At 60.6% G+C, this 17,331-nt stretch overlaps 2 protein-coding genes across 2 annotated transcripts; one reads left to right on the plus strand and one right to left on the minus strand.

The window, feature by feature from the left end:
- The first annotated feature begins 147 nt into the window (after positions 1-147).
- On the plus strand, positions 148-4,663 carry SURF2 (surfeit 2). Its single transcript, XM_040461506.1, has 6 exons — positions 148-270; positions 356-510; positions 1,184-1,287; positions 3,207-3,398; positions 3,580-3,746; positions 4,149-4,663. The coding sequence occupies exons 1-6, from the start codon at positions 193-195 to the stop codon at positions 4,227-4,229; spliced, it is 777 nt and encodes a 258-aa protein (XP_040317440.1). The 5' UTR covers positions 148-192; the 3' UTR covers positions 4,230-4,663.
- SURF4 (surfeit 4) lies at positions 4,591-17,233 on the minus strand. Its single transcript, XM_040461502.1, has 6 exons — positions 17,045-17,233; positions 9,715-9,901; positions 8,963-9,039; positions 8,319-8,362; positions 7,620-7,806; positions 4,591-6,935 (listed from the first exon to the last, which is right to left on the minus strand). Exons 1-6 carry the CDS (start codon positions 17,090-17,092, stop codon positions 6,669-6,671), a joined length of 810 nt encoding a protein of 269 aa, XP_040317436.1. The 5' UTR covers positions 17,093-17,233; the 3' UTR covers positions 4,591-6,668.
- Between the last annotated feature and the right edge of the window lie 98 nt (positions 17,234-17,331).

The raw sequence follows: 17,331 nt of genomic DNA on the forward strand, positions 1-17,331 counted from the left end.
AGGAAGGCGAGCACTTCGGCCGGCGGCTCGGCCACCGCACCGCCGCCGCCGCCGCCGCCGCCATCGCCATCTCCCCGCCCCGCCGGCGCTTCCGGGACGAGAGGCGTCTGCTTCCGGGGCGCCGCCGAGCCCCGCCCCCGGCCCACGTGGTGCGAGCGGCGCCGGCTTCCAGCCCCCGAGGGCGGCCGAGCCATGAGCGAGCCGCCGGCCGAAGTGCTCGCCTTCCTCCGCGATCACCCGAGTCTGCGGCTGGAGCCCGGCGCCGCTAAGGTCCGCGGGGCCGGAGGAGGAGGTGCGGACCTGCTCGGGCGGCCCCCGCACCCCCTGACCCTCTCGCCCGCCCTCCGCCCCGCAGGTGAAATGCGCTCTCACCGGCCACGAGTTGCCCTGCCGTCTGCCCGAGCTCCAGGTCTACACCCGCGGCAAGAAGTACCGGCGGCTGGTCAGCGCCTCTGCGGCCTTCGATTACGCGGAGTTCGAGCCGCACATCGTGCCCAGCACCAAGAACCCGTACGTGGGAGGGGGCGCAGGCCGGGTACTGCGGGAGGGGCCCCGAGTGGGGCCAGGTCCCAGCGCTGAGTCTGGCCGCTGCCGCGAGGTGGATTCGGAACCCCGGCCCCTCCCCGCTGGCTGCGCGCTCCTCGAGGGCTTGGCGCCGTCCTTCGTAGGTAGATGTTAGGAGACTGGACATCCGGGTTGCAGGCTAGAGCTCCCCGGTGAGCCCCCTCTCCGTGGTGCGTGTTTGCTTTTTGTAAAGCTGAGGCTTGTCACCTAAGGCTCTGAATGCGGTGAGTTCTACGTATTTAAGGAGAACTTTGGTGTAGCTGAACGTGTACGGTTGACAGCACTCGTTGAAGGGAGGGGGCCGGGGGATGCTCCTGTTCATCTAGGACTTTGCCAAGCCAGGTCTTCACTTGCATTCCCTTGTGCGGGAGCGGATGCTGATGACCAGGTGTGTTCCAGGTAAACACCGAGAGGTCACGGTCCGTCCGGGTCACTGGTTCTCCACCCCCGTTGCGGAGTGGGATTGTTTTCCAGCCTTTAAGAATCTTGATGCCCAGTCTGCTTCGGAGACTTCTTTGCCAGGCTCTGGGAATGATTCCAAGATGCAGCCGTGGTTGGAGAGCCACTGGTCCAGACCCTTGTGAACATCCCTGCCAGCCCACGTTTGCCTGTCCCCTAGGCACCAGCTGTTCTGCAGACTCACCCTGCGGCACATCAACAAGGTCCCCGAGCATGTGCTGAGGCACACCCAGGGCCAGCGGTACCAGAGAGCTCTGCGTGAATGTAAGTAGCCGTGGGCGGACGCAGCCTGCCTCAGTTTACAAGTATTTCGGGTGCATGCCTGCTCTTCTCCAGGACCAGTGCCCTCGAGGGCAGAAGTGGTGTCTCAGTCAGCTTTTGGCAGTAGCTGGCGGTGCGCCCGGCCCAGCCCAGGGGAGGGGTGGCGGCGGAGACTGCGATAAAGCAGGCAGTGGGCCCCGACGTAACTGTGAGTGCTGTGGCGGTCTTGTGTCGAGGAGGGCTGCCTAATGCGGAGGCCCTGGGGAGGCGGGGTTTCTGGGCTGAGGCTTTAGGGACATAGCGAGTGGAGGCGAGAGCGCTCCCGTTAGAGGAAGGATTCCGGCAAGGTTAGGGGCGGAAAAACACTTGGTTGTGGGAGGTCCTGAAGGACGGCCACTGTGACACCACGCAAGGTGGGGTCGGGGTCAGCAAGGTAGGTGGGACAAGGACACAGGGGGTCTTGGAGGCCACAAAGGACTGAAGCAGGGACTGGCAGTCACTGTGTGCGTCAGGGTCACTGTGGCCCTTGAGGGCGGGGGTGGGGGGTGGGAAGGAGTGGAGCAGGGGACCCTTGGCGGCCGTGCAGCCAGCTGAAGGGGACGGTGGCCGGGGCTACGGGTGCTGGCAGGGAAGACGTGGACAGATTGCAGCTGTTCTGTGGGTAGAATCAGTAGGTGAGGGAGAGGAAGAAGTCAGCTGTGACTCCCGGATTCCTGGCCCGAGAACCGGGGTGCTTACGAGAGTGGCATCTGAGTCGCGGGCTTTGTGGGGAAATGAAGCGTTCTCTTCAACGTGTGTCAGGGAAGGTGGCTGTTGAAGACACGGGCCAGTGCTCAGATGATGCACACCACTGACACTGAGTGGCGTTTGCGTCCACAGAGCCGCGGAAGAGGGGACACGAAGAGCCCCAGGAGGGGGAGAAGCAGGCGGGGTGGTGTCGGGACGGAGGTGTCGAGGAGGAAATGGTAGACGCTTCTCAGGTGCTCCTGAAGGGAAGGTGGGGACAGAGCCGGCGGGAGCCCCACGGGGAAGAGAGGGCCAGGTGGGGCAGAGCCAGTGGGTCTGGGTATGGAGAGAGAGGCTAGATGAGGGAGAGAACTCTGAAGGCTGTGTTTCCCCAAGAAGAAATGAGGCCCAGTCTTCGCCCACGGGCAAAAGTGAAGGACCCGTGAAGGGTCCCACGTTGGCACAGAGCCTGGGGGCTGCTGGGTGTGGGTGGGAAGAGAGGGACTGGGTTTTCCCCAGTAAGAGAGTCATCCTGATGCTGGAGCGCGTGGCTCACGGGACCAGCGGCCGAGAGGAGCCAGAGCCCGGCAGCTGGGGAATCTGGCCGGGGGTTCTGAGAGGGGACGCCAGGTGTAGGGTCCGCTGGCCCCGAGGCCGTGTGGGGCCACAGAGCGAGTGGCAGAGATGAGGCAGGAGAGAAGAGCCTGGCGGTGGGGGACATCAGAGGCCAGGGCCCGGTCCCCTCCCCCTCCTCCCTGAGACAGGAGAGCACCGCCCACAGAGGGCCACCTTCAACAGCCAGGCCCCTTGGTGCCACCCCGCTCCTCATCGGGGCTCGGTCTGTGTCCGCCACGCCGGGCGTCCGGCCTCCCCAAGGCCTCTGTACACAAGACGGTGTGGAGGCCTCGTTGCGGCCCCCCCACCTGTTCCGGGCAGGGTCAGCAGCGTCCAAGCTTCCGCTCTCGCCCAGGCTGGGGCCCGGCACAGCTCTGCGTCTGCTCACACCTCGCCCGCGCCCCCACCGGCCTCCCCTCCTCTCCTCGGAGCTGAGCCAGGGCACCTGAGCCAGGGCACCTCCCGCCACCACATTTTACCCAGCAGACCGGGGGGGGGGGGGGGGGGTGGGGGGCCCAGTGGAGCTGGTCTCTGCTCCGGAGGACAGGGGGGCAGACACGGCGTGCCGGCCCGTCTCCCAGATGAAAGGTGTCAGAAGCAGGGCGCGGAGTATGTGGCCGCCTGCCTCCTGCAGAGGAGGAGGAGGAGGAGGGAGGACCAGGTGGACGGCGCCGGGCCGCCTCGCCGGGGAGAAGCCTTCTGGGAACCTTCGTCCGGTGAGGACGGCGCAGCTGCAAGTGACAGTGATGACAGCATGACAGACCTGTACCCGCGTGAGTGGGACCGGCCCCCCCGCCCCCGGACGTCCAGTGTGTCCTGAGCCTGCAGCCAGCAGGCTCCAGCCTCCTTCCCTCCCACATCGTGTGCTCGGGCCCTCGGTCCCAGCTGCGCCCCCTCAGCCCCGCGCAGACGGTGACCCGGACCTAAAACTGCCCATCCCTGCGTCCCTCTCAGCCGAGGTGTTCACCAGAAAGGACCCGGGAGGGACTGAACACGGGGACGTCACTGAGGACTTTCTGACCGAGGGGGAGGATGAGAGGCCAAGGGGCCTGACAGAGACGGGCCCTGGGGGCGGAGAAGAGACGCGAGGGGACCAGGAGCCGGTCCTCAAGCGCCGGAAGGTGAGTGGCAGCTTCCCCTGCCGACGGTTCTCCGTTTGCTTACAAAACCTGTTTAAAGAACCTTTCTGTGGCAGATAAAATGCCAAGCTAACGTTTCGGGAGTAAACTAGAAGCCGAGGCTGCTTTGGCCTGACGGGGCCAGGGGCCGCCGCACGGACGCTGGGCTCTGCAGCCCGTCCGAGGGGACTCCAGGGTGCACGCCGCAGGGGCCCCGCGGGAGGGCCTCATTAGGCCGTGGCCAAGGTTCCGTCGCCCTCGGGTCTACAGGAGATCGAGAGCTCGCTGGCGGCGGGGGGGGGGCATTTCAGGGAAGCCACGGGTAGACAGCTGGCCTGACTCGGGGGTGCCCCTCCGAGAGGACAGGGATTGCTCACTAACCAGAGCTCCGTGTTCGTGTTCCAGAGGCAGTTGGGCTCAGCGAAGAAGTTCAGACGTCACTACCGTAAACCCAAGAGCTTCAGCTCTTTTAAACAGTCAGGTTAATAAACGGCTGCCGGAGAAAAGCACATGTGGAAAGCTTTTCCGGAGTCCTTCAGGTCCTCGAGCCCGGGTCCTCTTCAAGCCGCCTGCTGTGCGCCCTCTCAGCCGATGGGGTGGGTGTCTCAGGGTCCCCTCCATCCGCTCACGTATGCTGTCCCCGGGAGTCTGTGCCACTGGCATCAGGGCCACCTTACCCATCCCCAGGAAGCAGCCCCCAGGGACCCCGAGGGAAGCATTCTCTCCGGACGTGGCTTCTCAGCGGGCCTCGGCGAAGCCTAGAGGGTTCGGCTGGCTCGCTGGGCATCCGAGGAGAGGCCTGGTCAGGCCCCACCCCAGCTGGACAACACCAGAGGATCACGCTGCATACAACAAATGCCGTTATTTATTTTGATGTTTCCAAAAATCAAAACGTTTCCAAACACAACTAAGATATAAAATACAGCATAAAATGAGATTTATACCTATTTCCCACATAAAGCCAAAAAATTGTCAGAAATGGTTTTGCCGAAGCCAACTGGTAGATGGTATTTTTCTCTCCTTCCTGCAAAGGCATCTACCCCCGTCCCAGGCACGAGCCCACCGAGGGCCAGGGGAGGCCCGAGCAACCTCCTCCAGCATTGAAGGTGCCCTCTGACCACACTCCTTGGCCTCCTGGGGTCAGACCATTCCTGCAAACCAACAGAGGTGTTGGAACTGTCAAAGGTGTACCGGAGGGACGGACGTGGCTGAGTGTCATCTGATGGGACTGCGGTGCTGTGCTGATGGGAAAGGGGGTGGACCGAGAGGTGGCCCCGAGGTGGACGCACGGCGTCAGAAACCACCCTGTGCAGCGAGCATCCGGGTGGCCAAGTAGAAAAGCCCTCTCCATCTGTTGCTTTTCCAAAGCCGGAGGCGTTTGCAAATGGGCGGGCGTTGGGAACATCTGGGGCTGAGGTGTGGGCGTGAGGTGGGGTGTTGAGAGGGGTGCCATTGCTCCCGTCAGGTCTGGCGGGTCCAGGCCGCAGAGCCAAGTAAGGCTCTAGGAGCACTGGGAGGCAAAAGTGGGGCAGCTTCCCCGCCCCACACTGGCTCTGGTCTGGCTGGTAAATGTGGATCCTGGTTCGGGACTGGCCCCGGCATCCCTAGGGATGCCCTCAGGCTTGCACATCTAGCCATGAACCAGGAAAAAAGAGACCAGCTTCAGGCAGTCCTCGTTCTAGCTTGGTCAGCCTGCCACCCCCCCCCCCCCCCCGAGGGTCTGGGGGAGGCACAGATGAGTCCAACTCTCCCCTTGTGGCAATCGCTACAGCGTGGACGAGTGGGGAAGAGCCAACAGGCGCGTGCACCCCCAAGAAGAGAAACGCAGTGTAAGGCAATGTTAGAAAACTTTAAATACAGGATTAAGATCCAATCGGTAAGGCATCACAAATCGTAAAAAGTAATTTGGGCTGCATTCAGCGTAGCAAAGACAAATCTGAGCAAGCAACAGCCTTGAGAAAGTGATAAGTCAACGGCTGCGCAGCTTGGGAAAAGTCCCTCCAGCCGAAGGAGAGGCGGGCGGGGCGCTTGGCCAGGTCGGAGCCCACGGGAGCCCACAGCGGCAGCCCAGGCTCGGTGTGAAGACCGGGGGTGAGGTAACTGGTCTGAGAGCCCGCTTCATCGCTGCCCTGCCCCACGAGGCTGCTGCTCCTCCCACGCCCCTCACGGGAGTCAGCGCGCAGGCATATGGCCAGGCCAGGGTCAGGGCGGGGGTCCCCACAGGCTCCAGGTGCACCTGGGGACTTCTAATCCCGCCGTTCCCACCCTGAGCCACTGAGGCTCCCGGGGGGTTCCCCTACCCAACGAGCTGCACCAATCGGAGCCGGTTTTGTGCCGAGTGAACGGCAGCCTCGGTGGCCCCTCTGGCACCACTTCGTTCTTTGGGTTTGGGTCCAAATGCCGTTGTCCCTGCGAGCGTTACAATGCGGCACGGGGACAACTCGGAGCCGTGGGCGAGGCTTACGCCCAGGACGTTGACTGTGTGATGTTGGGCTGGGCCATCCCAAATCATTTAGTTTTAGCTAAAAACGTAAACTTAAAAAACAGTAAGAGGGAGACCGCTTTGAAGGATACACAAATGTATCTGCTCACAGTACAGCTTGAAGGCCCCCCACCCACAAAACAGAAACAAAAACGGGAACTGCGGCCACAGCCCAGCAAGCTGCTCGTGGGAAGCCGAGGCCGTGCCTGGGGGAGGGAGGCGCTGTGCCCAGCCAGCCCGCCCCAGTGGTCGGGTACTAGGCTGTGGGTCCAGAGCAGATTTAGCCGCCAAATTTCAGGTGTCTGCAAATAAATTCTCAAAACATCTGTGCCTTTACCAAGGGAGGGAAGGAAAGAGGACACATAAATGCTGGCATTTGGTCGAATCCACCCCGAACCAGTCCTCGATGGCCGCGGGTCCCAGCCAGGCAGGGAAGGGGTCTGTTACCACTCTTTCTTCTTCTCGTCCATGGAGACGCCCCCGGGGCCCAGGGCCACCACAAGGAGCAGGCCTCCGATCACCGACATGGTCTGGAAGAAATCGTACTTCAGGAAGTCATGCATGGGCTTATAGACAGGAATGGTCCAGAAGGCGTTGAAATACACGTTGATGGCAAACAGCCAGACGACAAGAGTCAAAGCAGCCAGCTTGGTTTTAAAACCAATGGCCACTAAAATCATCAGAGCTGTGCCCACGATGTTCTGGAGAATCTGCATAGGTTAGAAGGTAAGAAAAAAAAAAAAGGTGAGGAAGAAGAGATATTCCAACTGCCCTTGTCACTGCGGTATGTGTCCTGGTGATGTCACACAGGGGTGTGCATTCAAGTGAGGAATAAAGAGGGAGGCGCCAGGGGCTTCGGTGAACAGGCTGCAATTTACCAGGACACACTCAGGCCCCGGCCTGCGGGCCCCCAAGCCATCCAGGTAGTCCCCAGTACTTCTTAGGAGCGGGCTCCCCCCTCCCATGGCGCCAGGTGCCCCTCCTGGGAGCTTTTCCCGGCCAGGGCGCCCAGCCAGCTCTAAAGACGGGCATTGTAAAGCTCCCGGGGACGAGACACCCGGCGTGCACACAGCACGTGATAAAGGTACGAGCAGTGGGCAGCTAAAGAACCAAGGGTCTGCAAAGAGCCCGGGTGGACCGCCTGGAGGCTGGCACACAGGATACCAGGACCTCCAGTGAGGTCAGGGAGACTCTAGACTTCCTTTGTCAGCTCCGGGCCCCTAAGAGCTTGCTGGGTGTTTACTCCTTTTAGTAGGATCCGACGTCTGCCTCCTTTAAGCCGACTCCTTCCAACAGCCCCTGGACTAGGCTCCGTGCACAGGCGGGAAAGAGAGATCGGGGCCCTTTCTGAAGGACAGGAGCCCAGGTCCACATACGCAGGCAGGAGCGCTTACCGAGAAGAAGCTGGCATCAAAGTGAAGGAGGGTCATGAACATCAAGACCAGCAGAACCCTGCCTCCGAGCTGCATGTACTGTTTGGGAGAGCTCTCGCGCATGGTGGGGACGCCTGCGAACATGCTCTTCCCTTCGGAACGGGATTCCGCCAGGAGCAGCAACAGGCCTCCTCCCAGGGCCAGATTCCTGAGGACAGAAACGCCAGCTGAGTTGCCGGGGCTCGGCAGGCACTACGCACGCCCGTCAGACCAGGTCGGGAGACCTCGGCGGGAGCACAGGAAGGGAGGGCCCTTAGGTCCCTCTCTCTAAACCGTGCCGGACCGGCCGGGTGTGAGTCCACAGGACTCACAGCCGCTCCACGGCTGAAGACAGATGGGTCTGTTCCGCCCAACAGTGACATTAACCTGAACACACTCGGAACCTGGCCCGGCCTTGGCCCTGCTGTTGACCAGCTGGGTCCCTGTGAGCAAGTGCTGCCATTCCGGCCCTCCTTCCCTCCCTCATGAACGGGGTTGGGAGGGACAGCTTCATTTTCACCTGTGTCGCGGGGTGCGGGTGGGGGGTTGTTGGGGGAGGGAGCCTCTGCCAACACCTCCTACAGACTCCCAAGTGCTTGGACCCCAAGAAGTTCACTCCCGACTGCTAGTTACTGAGTCGACAGACATGAAAAGCAAGCTCAGCATGTGGAGCGCACGTACCTCATCAAAAACTTCAAGTCCCACAGGATGCTGTAGGCGATCGTCTGAAGGGAACAGAGAAGAGACAGAAACTTGAGTCTCACGTTTCCAAACGCACTGGGACTTCTTGAGAACAGCAGTAGGCAATCTCTCCCACAGAAGCGTAAACATAAGGTGCACGGGACAGTTTAGGAGCCCAGGACAGCTCCGAGTTCAAGCACAGGCTCAGCATTTCTCGAGCTGTGCTGACCACCCCAGGCCCGCGTAACGAGCACCGTTCCCTGGGAGCACCCAGCCCGCAAGGTGCCGGCACGGCACCCGGGAGCTCTGGTCCAGGTGCACACAGCTCATGTGGCCAGCTGGGTGTTCACGAGGTAAAACGATAAGACAGTGTCCTGGCTGCAGCCAACTCTGTCATTTGTCCCCATCAGAGGAAACTCGGGAAGGTGGCAAAGAGGTGGGCGCCCAGAGCTTGGCACCTTTTCAGGGGCCCCATCCTCTCCAGCTCTCCTGAGCCTGCACTCGGGAAAGTCCAGTGTTTTCTCAGGAAAGAAAAGGAGACCCAGGCAGAGACACAAGGGGGTGAAGCCGCATCCTCAGAGACGCCTTTGCGGAAGCTATGCCCCAAGCACGGCAAGGAAGAGAAGAGACCCAGCCCCGCGTACCTGCAGCGCTATGATTCCAAAGAGCCCAAAGCAGGCGTACTGCACGAAGTTCCTGCTCAACACCAGGATGCAGCCGGCTGGAAAGGAGAAGGGCCAGGCTCAGGGGGCCGCGGGCGAGTTCCGGGCGAGGGCCGCCGCCACGGCACCTGGCGCCCTCACCTGAGCCCTGCGCGGTTGGTGGCCCAGCCACGCGCCCCGAGAAAAGAGCAACTCCTGGGAGAATTCATCGTAGACACGGACCACACACGAGTCAACGGGACCTTACTTATCGAAGATACCGTTCTAGAAAACGGATCCCTTGCTCCAGGGAATGGGCCGTTTTCCGGAGCAGGCGGTGCAGTGGAAACTGCCGTGGGAGCTACAGGACGGACTGAGAAGCGCAGGCCCCTTTCCGGCCCCAAAATGTACAGGGAGGGGGGCTGCCGCCAGCAGACAGCGGCCGGGGAGCAGAAGATCTGCAGCCCACGTGAATCCGGCCACCGATTCATCCTTTCTGACGCCCTGCGTTTCCCCTGCTCTGGCTCCCCTCCAGCCCACCCGGGTCACCCAGTCTCCCCCGCGTCCCGGTCCAGGCGCTTAGAGCGGGGCCCGTGTCATCGGTCTTCAGTGAGCACAGCACCCACCCGAAGGCCCACAGAACCAACGCCCAGGCCCGGCCCACCCGCCAGGGAGGGGGAACCCGCTCGGGAGCCCCTCGAGTGACCTGCCGTCCCCGCCCACAAGGTCAGCCAGCGCGTATCAGGGCCACTCACTCAGCTGTCCCAGCAGGTTGAGGAGCACAAAGGCGGAGGCCAGCGCGTAGCCGCAGCCCCACGTCGTGTCGATGTAGTCACGCTGCTCGCCCCACTGGAACCACATGCGGACGCCGTCCTCCAGGAACGTGCTGATCAGGCAGAGGCGCGCCACGTGGGGCAGGTACTGCTTCGTGACCCGGAGGAACTGCGGGCCACAGAGACCCGGCTGAGGGCTGCGGGACCCTCAGGGCCGCTCCCCGCGCTGCCCTGTGTGTCTCTGCGCCCGCCCGTCCCGTCAGGCTCGGACCCCCAGGGCGACAGCCTCCGCCCTGTCAGCACAGGCGTGCAGGCGCCAACTACGGTCACCCAACGAGGGGCCCACGCAAGGCACACCGTGCGGACGCTCGGGCGAGGGCCCTGGCGGATCAGGATCACCCCGATGAGGCCCTGCCGGCTCACCCGCGGTCTCCCCTCCCATGCGCCCCGGCATTTGCACGGAGTCGTCTTTATCCTAGGCCGACCGGCACCAAAGGGGGGCGCGCGGCACCCCTGGCCTCTACCCACCAGATGTCATCGGCCGCCCCCCTCCAGCTGTGACGGCCAAAAACGCCTCCAGACACTGCCACAGAACCGCGCCCACTCCCTCGAGACCCTCTCGTTTCACAAGTGGGCAGACTGCACCCCACAGGGGAAAGGGGTTCCCTGAGAGCTGCACGGACCCGAGACAGCCCGCTGAGGCTTGGCCTGCCAGTCACACACGGTCACACACGGCTACACATGGCTAAGCCTTGGCCTCCCAACACCCCCAATGGTGCTCAGACCCACTCTAGATGGAAGAGGGCTGAGCACGCTCTGAAGAAGACAGTCCACTTAGGGGACAGCCAGGGTCCCAGGCCTGGAGGGCCTCACGGTAGACCAACGGTAAGTTCATGTGTCTACGCTTATCCCAAACCTCCGAGCAGTAAGAGAAGAGGCCAGGCTCTGGCAGCCGCGTGCACACCCCCAGTCCCTCCCAGAGTCCTGGACTGGAGAGGGTGGGGTGGGCAGCGGTGAGCACACACATGGAACTGGTGTGGCTAATGGCTAGAAGGCTCTGGAGTCTTTTACAAAGACATGCTAACAAATGGATGCACAACTGTCTCAACAGCAGTGAAGAGTCCAGTTCGGAAAATCACTGGTGAGCACCAAAGGGAGAGAAAGCACATTTAGAACTTCCTCCTGCTCCGTGCGAAGTGTGCCGTTAACGACGGCGTGGTTATGAAACATATATCGGGTGGAGACACAAATGTCACTCGGGTGCCCTGCAGCCACTTTCTCTTTCCCACCATCCAAGCTAAATGCAAAGGGAAGGAAACCCTACAGCACACGGTAAGAGCAGGTTCTCCGGGAAGTCCGCCCACAGAAGTGACGAGTCAGGCAGCCGAGTCTAAAGGGCACCTGTGGGCCTGGCCCCCGCAAAGGGACAGTCAAATGAACATCACTGCCCCTCTCAGGGCTGGCGAAACCTTACTGGGACCAGCTAAGGTGTGTCTGAAGAGTCTGTTCATTATTGGCGTTTTTGAAAAGTTGCTTTCAAGTCCTAGAAACAGCTGATGCTCTCGGCCGCAAGTAACAAGCCTCTGGCTGTGGAGATCAACCTCCAGTTTGTCGACTTGGGCTCAGTCAGCAGAGAAGCCTCGCCTCCCCTCCCCTCCCCTCCCCTCCGCTGGGCCATGGCAGCCGGGCGGGCACTTGTGGGAGGGAGGGAGAGTGGGGAGAAAGCCCTTATAAGCCAGGTGTCCTTTCTCTCCAAATCTCCCGAGCTTGACTGAGCCCCAAGGTGGCGATTCTGTACACGCCTGCTCAGCCCTTGACCCTCGCCGAAGCGGGGGCAGAGGTCACAGGGAGAGACCGACGCCTGGACAATGAACCAGGTGGGTCTAAGGTTCTTTCCAACTCGAATAAGCGGAGGAGAAGAGGGAAGAAGAAAGAACCTTAACGCCCCTACAAATTTTGGAGTCTCTGTAAAGCACACACAGGATGTCTGTCCACTCGGGGTACACACCCCCCCCCCCCGCATCAGACCGGGAGGTAGAGGGACAGCTGACCACTGGCCCTGCTGCTTCTGCCTCATGGCCCAAATGCTGTCGTGAGCCCCAGCAGGGTCAGCGGTAGAGTCGCTCCTAGTCTAATCCACAGGGACACGACTGGGGCCGCGGCGCAATTCTAGAGGAGGCTGACCCCAAAAGGCAGGGGCAGACAGACATGGGACACGTCCTGACCCGCCTCCAAACTGGAGCTGAAAGCTGCCTGCTGTGCTCACCAGTGAGGAGCAAACAAGCCCGGGCCCTTGGCCTTCATTCTAAGCCTCCTCACCATGAAGCACCCCGCTTAACACGCGCTCTGCTCCACAGCCCGGCCCAAGAGACACAGGCAGTGTTTAAGAGCTTCCGTGATGAGTCTGTACGCCTAATTTGAGTGTCTGGGTCAAGAGGATTAAAGAGCAACAGGGAGACTCTCCCTTCCCCGTGAGACAGGCTGAGGAGACAGACAGCTCTGTGCTTTGGGGGGGTGGGGGTGGGGGAGCCAAAATTCAGGTTATTTCCAAGTTGGATGTGGTTCAGGCTACGGGTCGGCTGTATTTTGCAAGCCAGGCTGCTCCAGAACCTCTTTAAACCAGCCAGCCTCTAATAAGCACCTGTTTGGACTCAACAGGAAAGAAAAAAAACTGTTTCAACACGAGGCCAGACCCAATTTTACTCGGATTCTCCGAATGCGTGCTGGTTACGGCGGTTCAGACTCGGCCACTGAATCCACGTCAGGCGTCTGGGGACCGCATCCTCCTGGCACAGCAGAGAAGAGCCCCTGAAGCAGGCATCCAGGCAGCACGCGGGAGCCCGGGAGCAGTCGCCTGTCCCGTGCTTGTGCAACAGGTCCTGCGGGCCAGGGGCTGGGTGATGCCCGCTGGGGACACGGAGACCCACGACGGCCACACCTGGGACAGAATCGTGGAGGGAAAGCTGGAAGCGGGCAGCAAGCAGGGGCAGGCCAGGCCACAGGAGAGGACAGTTAGCCTGCGTGGGGCAGGCTTTTCACTGGAACCTCCAAGAAGCTCACCGTCAAGCAGGGTGCGGTTCACAAGCGATGACAGGACCTGGGTGACTTATGAAATACGGAAAGTTGGGATTTATTTACGAAGGGCTATGGTTTTGATTTTAGAGGGGGTTTAAGAAACCTAACTCTGAGAATAGTGATCATGTCACACAGCCACCTGCAGCTCTCACATGACACAGAAAAGCTACTTTCTCTGAGGACTGAGCACAGAAGGGCTCAGAAAGCTGAGCACAGAAAGCTGTCTGCAATTCTTGGTTGGGAACTCTGAGGAAGCAAAAAAGGGCATGAGACCATCTGGTCGCAGGGACTGGGGCTGCCCTTCTCAAGGGCCACTTCAAGCCTCCACATCCCAGAAGATTAGAACTTGTGGCCAGACGGCCTCCCTCACATCAGGCTGAGTCAGGGCCAGAGCAAGAGTTCGATGACTCACACATGGGCATTCACCATGACCCCAGAACTCCCCCGGCAGGTCTCCCGGGGTGCTGCTGTGTGGGTTCACGCTGCACCTCCGAGTACAGGAACAAGCGTCAACTGGTCCTGGAGATGGCCTGGCTTCCGTACCAGAAATCCACGTGACTAAGAGCCTAACCATAGGAGAGTAGCAACAAATCCCATGGAGGAGAACACAGCTGTGCCTCACTTTCCAGAAGCCTTGCTGACCAGTGCCCCCCGTGTCTCCACCCCGCTCCCCAGAAGAGGCGGGATGGCTCTTCTTAGGGCAAGCAGGAAAGAATGCGCCCTCTTTGCCTTCTCTCCTCACTCCTGATGGCGCAAGGCAGGAAGCCCTGGCAGGGAGGGGGACACAGAGCAGAGGAACAGGAAAATGATGCTCAGAACCCATCACTGTTACGAGAGCCCCACTCATACCCAATGGCCGTCCACACACGGTTAATCCGGAGCCCTAACACCCGGGGAGCAGGTGTGCCCACTCACGTTCTGTCGGGCCATCCGAGCTACCCAACGCTGGACCAGAGGCCCAGGGGAGCTCCTGCGGGCACAGGCTCCCAGGATGGCTCCATCATGCCAAAAGACAGGTAAAAACCCCAAAGGCCACACGGGGCAGCAAGGCCCCATGCAGCTTACCTGTCACCCTGGTGACAGATGAGCCGTCAGGCCGAACCCAGTAGGTGCTAATATTCCCATTTACTGGTGCAGATGTGCTTGCAATTACGCTCTGCCAAAGGGCAGCGAGCACCGGCTTCAGGACCCGGACGTAATTTTGGCTTGCTGAGTTCGTTAGTCTCTGGCCCCTCCTGACCTGGTCTCAGATGGCTCCCGAATGCCTAGCTCCTGCAGAGGGCACGCTCAGCGTTTTCTCTAAGCGCCTGGCCTCCTGGCCGCCAGGGGCAAGGAGCCCGATGCCAGAGATGTAGCTCTGGATGAGCCGGCCAGTCAGAACGAACGGGACAGCTGACCCTGCGCTCTGACCTCTGCGGGCCTCAAGGGGAGGCTGCAGGACAGCCAGGAGGCGAGGAGCCCAGCCTTTGGTACCAAGATGTGGACTCAGAACTTCAGCCTACCTCACTCCATGCAAGACCGCCCTCTCCACACCTGAAGATAGAGGCACTGTGGCCAGCCTCACGCGGTCCAGAGGGTAACACAGTACTAAGCGTGGAGGACCTGGCCCAGAGTTAGTGTCTCTTATCATAACTACTGGGGGACACGCAGGCTTTCTAGGTCCCACTCCAGCAACCTAGATTTTCTGGTTAACACCTGTCACTTGAGTTTTGCTTTCGTTTTCTGAAGACAGGGTTTGAAAAAATGGGTCTGTCGTGTTACTGATCAGTGACTTTGACAATATTCCCCCACGCCCTTCAAATGAGATCATTTTCATTTTAAAAGCCTGGACTCCAGCACTTTTATTATTGGCAGCTTTGTTTGAATATCGTGTGGATAAATGTTAAAGCGGCACCCCAGCCTGGCCAGATTACTATCCACAGGAAGCCGTCACTTGGGCTCTGCACCCTCTACTCTGCCCACGTCCTCCCGCGCCAAGCCTGCCCGGGCAGAAGACGCTCCTGACTTTGGTTTTGGAGAGCATGAGGGCCACTGCCCTCTGAGTCACCCACAAAAGGGCGTGGAGGGGTCTTCTGACGTCCGCTGCCACCACCAAGGTGGGCCCTGGCCCTGATAAACTGACGGCAGGAGCCCACACTGCCTGACAAGACGCAGCCCTGGGCCACTTTGGGTGTTTGTGATGCAGGCAGGCCCTTTCTCCTCCATTTGTGCCAGAACACCAGGCCTCGGAAGCTCGTAGTATGTGGCACTAGCTTTGAGGTCAGAGTCTGGGGTTCCCCCCGGAGCTGTGCCCCAGGCCAGTCCAGAAGCCCCAGCAGGCCATCTTTCCCACCAGTGACTTAGGTGCAGCCAGACTGTGTGTCTGCCTGAAGGGCCTTTCAGGTTCCAAGATCCTGCTTCTTTGATTTAAACAAAATGCAGGGAGAAAAAGAAGAGAAGATTACATATAGAGATTTTGAGCTTTTTTTTTTTTTTTCCTGTAGGAAAGTTGATCGTTGGATAGTTGGCACCAGCTTGGTTAGAGACATTTTATCTAGATTTGGTTATGAAATGCACTTGCAAAATCAGGGTTCTCCGGACTGAAGAGTGAGTGTGCAGAGCTCTCACGGTCCCCGTGGCTCAAAGGAGCCATCTTCTCAGGGAGTTGCTACTTGGGGAAATGCAATCGGGTCACTAAAACCATTGAAAAATGGGCAGGGAAGGCCTACGTGGTTCTTGAGAGCTTTTGATATGAATTGTGTTTATGAAGGATACGATTTTTAAAAGGTCTTTAAACACAATATCATGACCTTAGCAAAAACTATTTTTTCAAATGGACACACTTTCCCCGCCCCCCCCCCAAGCTGGTTCTCAAATGCCAGCTCACAGGAGAGTGGTGCAATGGAAACCCCGCTACCAGACCACACTACAGACGGCACCCCTCAAGGGGAACAAGGGAAGGTCGAGCTCGCCCATGCCGGATCAGAACACACGCGTTTGTGTTTCTAACTCACACAAACGCGTACAAGCCTTCCAATAAACCCAAACTTCAGAGTTTCGTTACTCAATACCACCCCCATAAAAATAAAAAATGTAACCTCACTACTTTTAAGTCAGGCAAAAACCACAAACCCGTTAAGTGCACAAGGGAAGGAAATGGCCAGTGCGCCAGACATGGCTCTGCCTGCAGGGATAAGGCTGCTCATCTGTAGACGTAAGGGGACACTTTTACAGCTAAAAGGTACACTAAATAATCAAAGCTTGATGAAAATCGCCAGGAAGCTCCGTCCTTTCCCCTATCTAGGATCTGATTCTGCCCATCTGGTCTGTGTCAACTGCCTGTTTCAAGAGCTTCCCCGGTGCTCAGAATGCCACCTGTACACTCGGGGAAGAAGAAAATCGGGGAAGTAAAAAAAAAAAAAAAAAAAACCCAGGAAGATAGGCTTCCCCTCCTCCCAGGTTTGTGTACTGATAGATACCCATCCAATTCAGTCCCAGGGCAGAGTCCACACAGGGAGGGAAAATGCTGGGAGGGTCAAAGGGACCCCATGAGTCCAACACATCTGGGAAATAGTAACAGAAGAAAGTGCGGTTGCTTTCCGTAGTTGGGGTACATACCAGGGCGCCCCCTTTCCTCTGGGAGGGCCCCCAGGCCTCCTTTCTGACCAACCCCGTTCAGGATCACAGCTCCCCACCCCGCCCCCTAAGAGTGCCAGTGAAAGGAGAAGCGTGCAGGGACCACCCCAACAGTTCGATACGGAGAGAACGCTCCCCAGTAGCCAGACTCGGCCCAAACCCGCAGCGCCCCCCAGCCCCCAGGCCTCGGGCTCCCTTCTCGGGACCGGGCGAGGCAGCCCCTCACACCCCTCACCTCCTGGGGCCGGCCAGGCTGGGGGGGGGGGGGTAGGGGTAGGGGGGCGGCTCACGACCTGGGTGCCGAAGCACGGGCCCGAGAACCCACCCGGAGCCCTGGCGGGGAGGCGGCGACAAGGGCAGGCCGGGTTTCGGGGAGCCCCGGGTCGGGAAGGCGACGAGCCCCGGAGGGGAATGCCCCGGTTGGGGGAGGGGGCGCGATTCTCCGGCGGGCTCGGGAGGGGTGAGGACGCGGCGCAGACCCAGGGGCGGCCCTCGGGGGCCGGGGGCCCGACTCTGGGAGCGCAGAGGGCTCGGGGCCGAGGCCCGGAGGGGGAGTCGGAGGGGACGCGCGGGAGGGGCCTCGGGGCCGGGGCAGGAGGCCCGATCGGGCCGCAGGCCGCACCTGGTCGGCGAAGTCCTCGGCCGTGCCCATCAGGTCGTTCTGGCCCATGGCGGCGGCGGGAGGCTCGGCTCGCTCGCTCCCTCGCTCGCTCGCTCGGCGCTCGGCCCGTCGGCGCCCGCGCCCGCTGCGGCCTCCACAGGAAGTGCCCGGCGGCCGGCCTCGCTCCTCGTCCGCGGCTCCAGCGGCTGCCACGTAGGCCAAGCCTTAAAGGGGCCGCGCCGGCGGACCCGCCCCGACCGCGCCTTAAAGGGGCCGCGCGCCGCCCGCCGCCGCCCCGTCCGCCGCGC

The sequence above is a fragment of the Herpailurus yagouaroundi genome, unplaced genomic scaffold, assembly GCF_014898765.1.
Source record: "Herpailurus yagouaroundi ecotype Mexico unplaced genomic scaffold, PumYag 267, whole genome shotgun sequence".
Classification (NCBI taxonomy): Eukaryota; Metazoa; Chordata; class Mammalia; order Carnivora; family Felidae; genus Herpailurus; species Herpailurus yagouaroundi.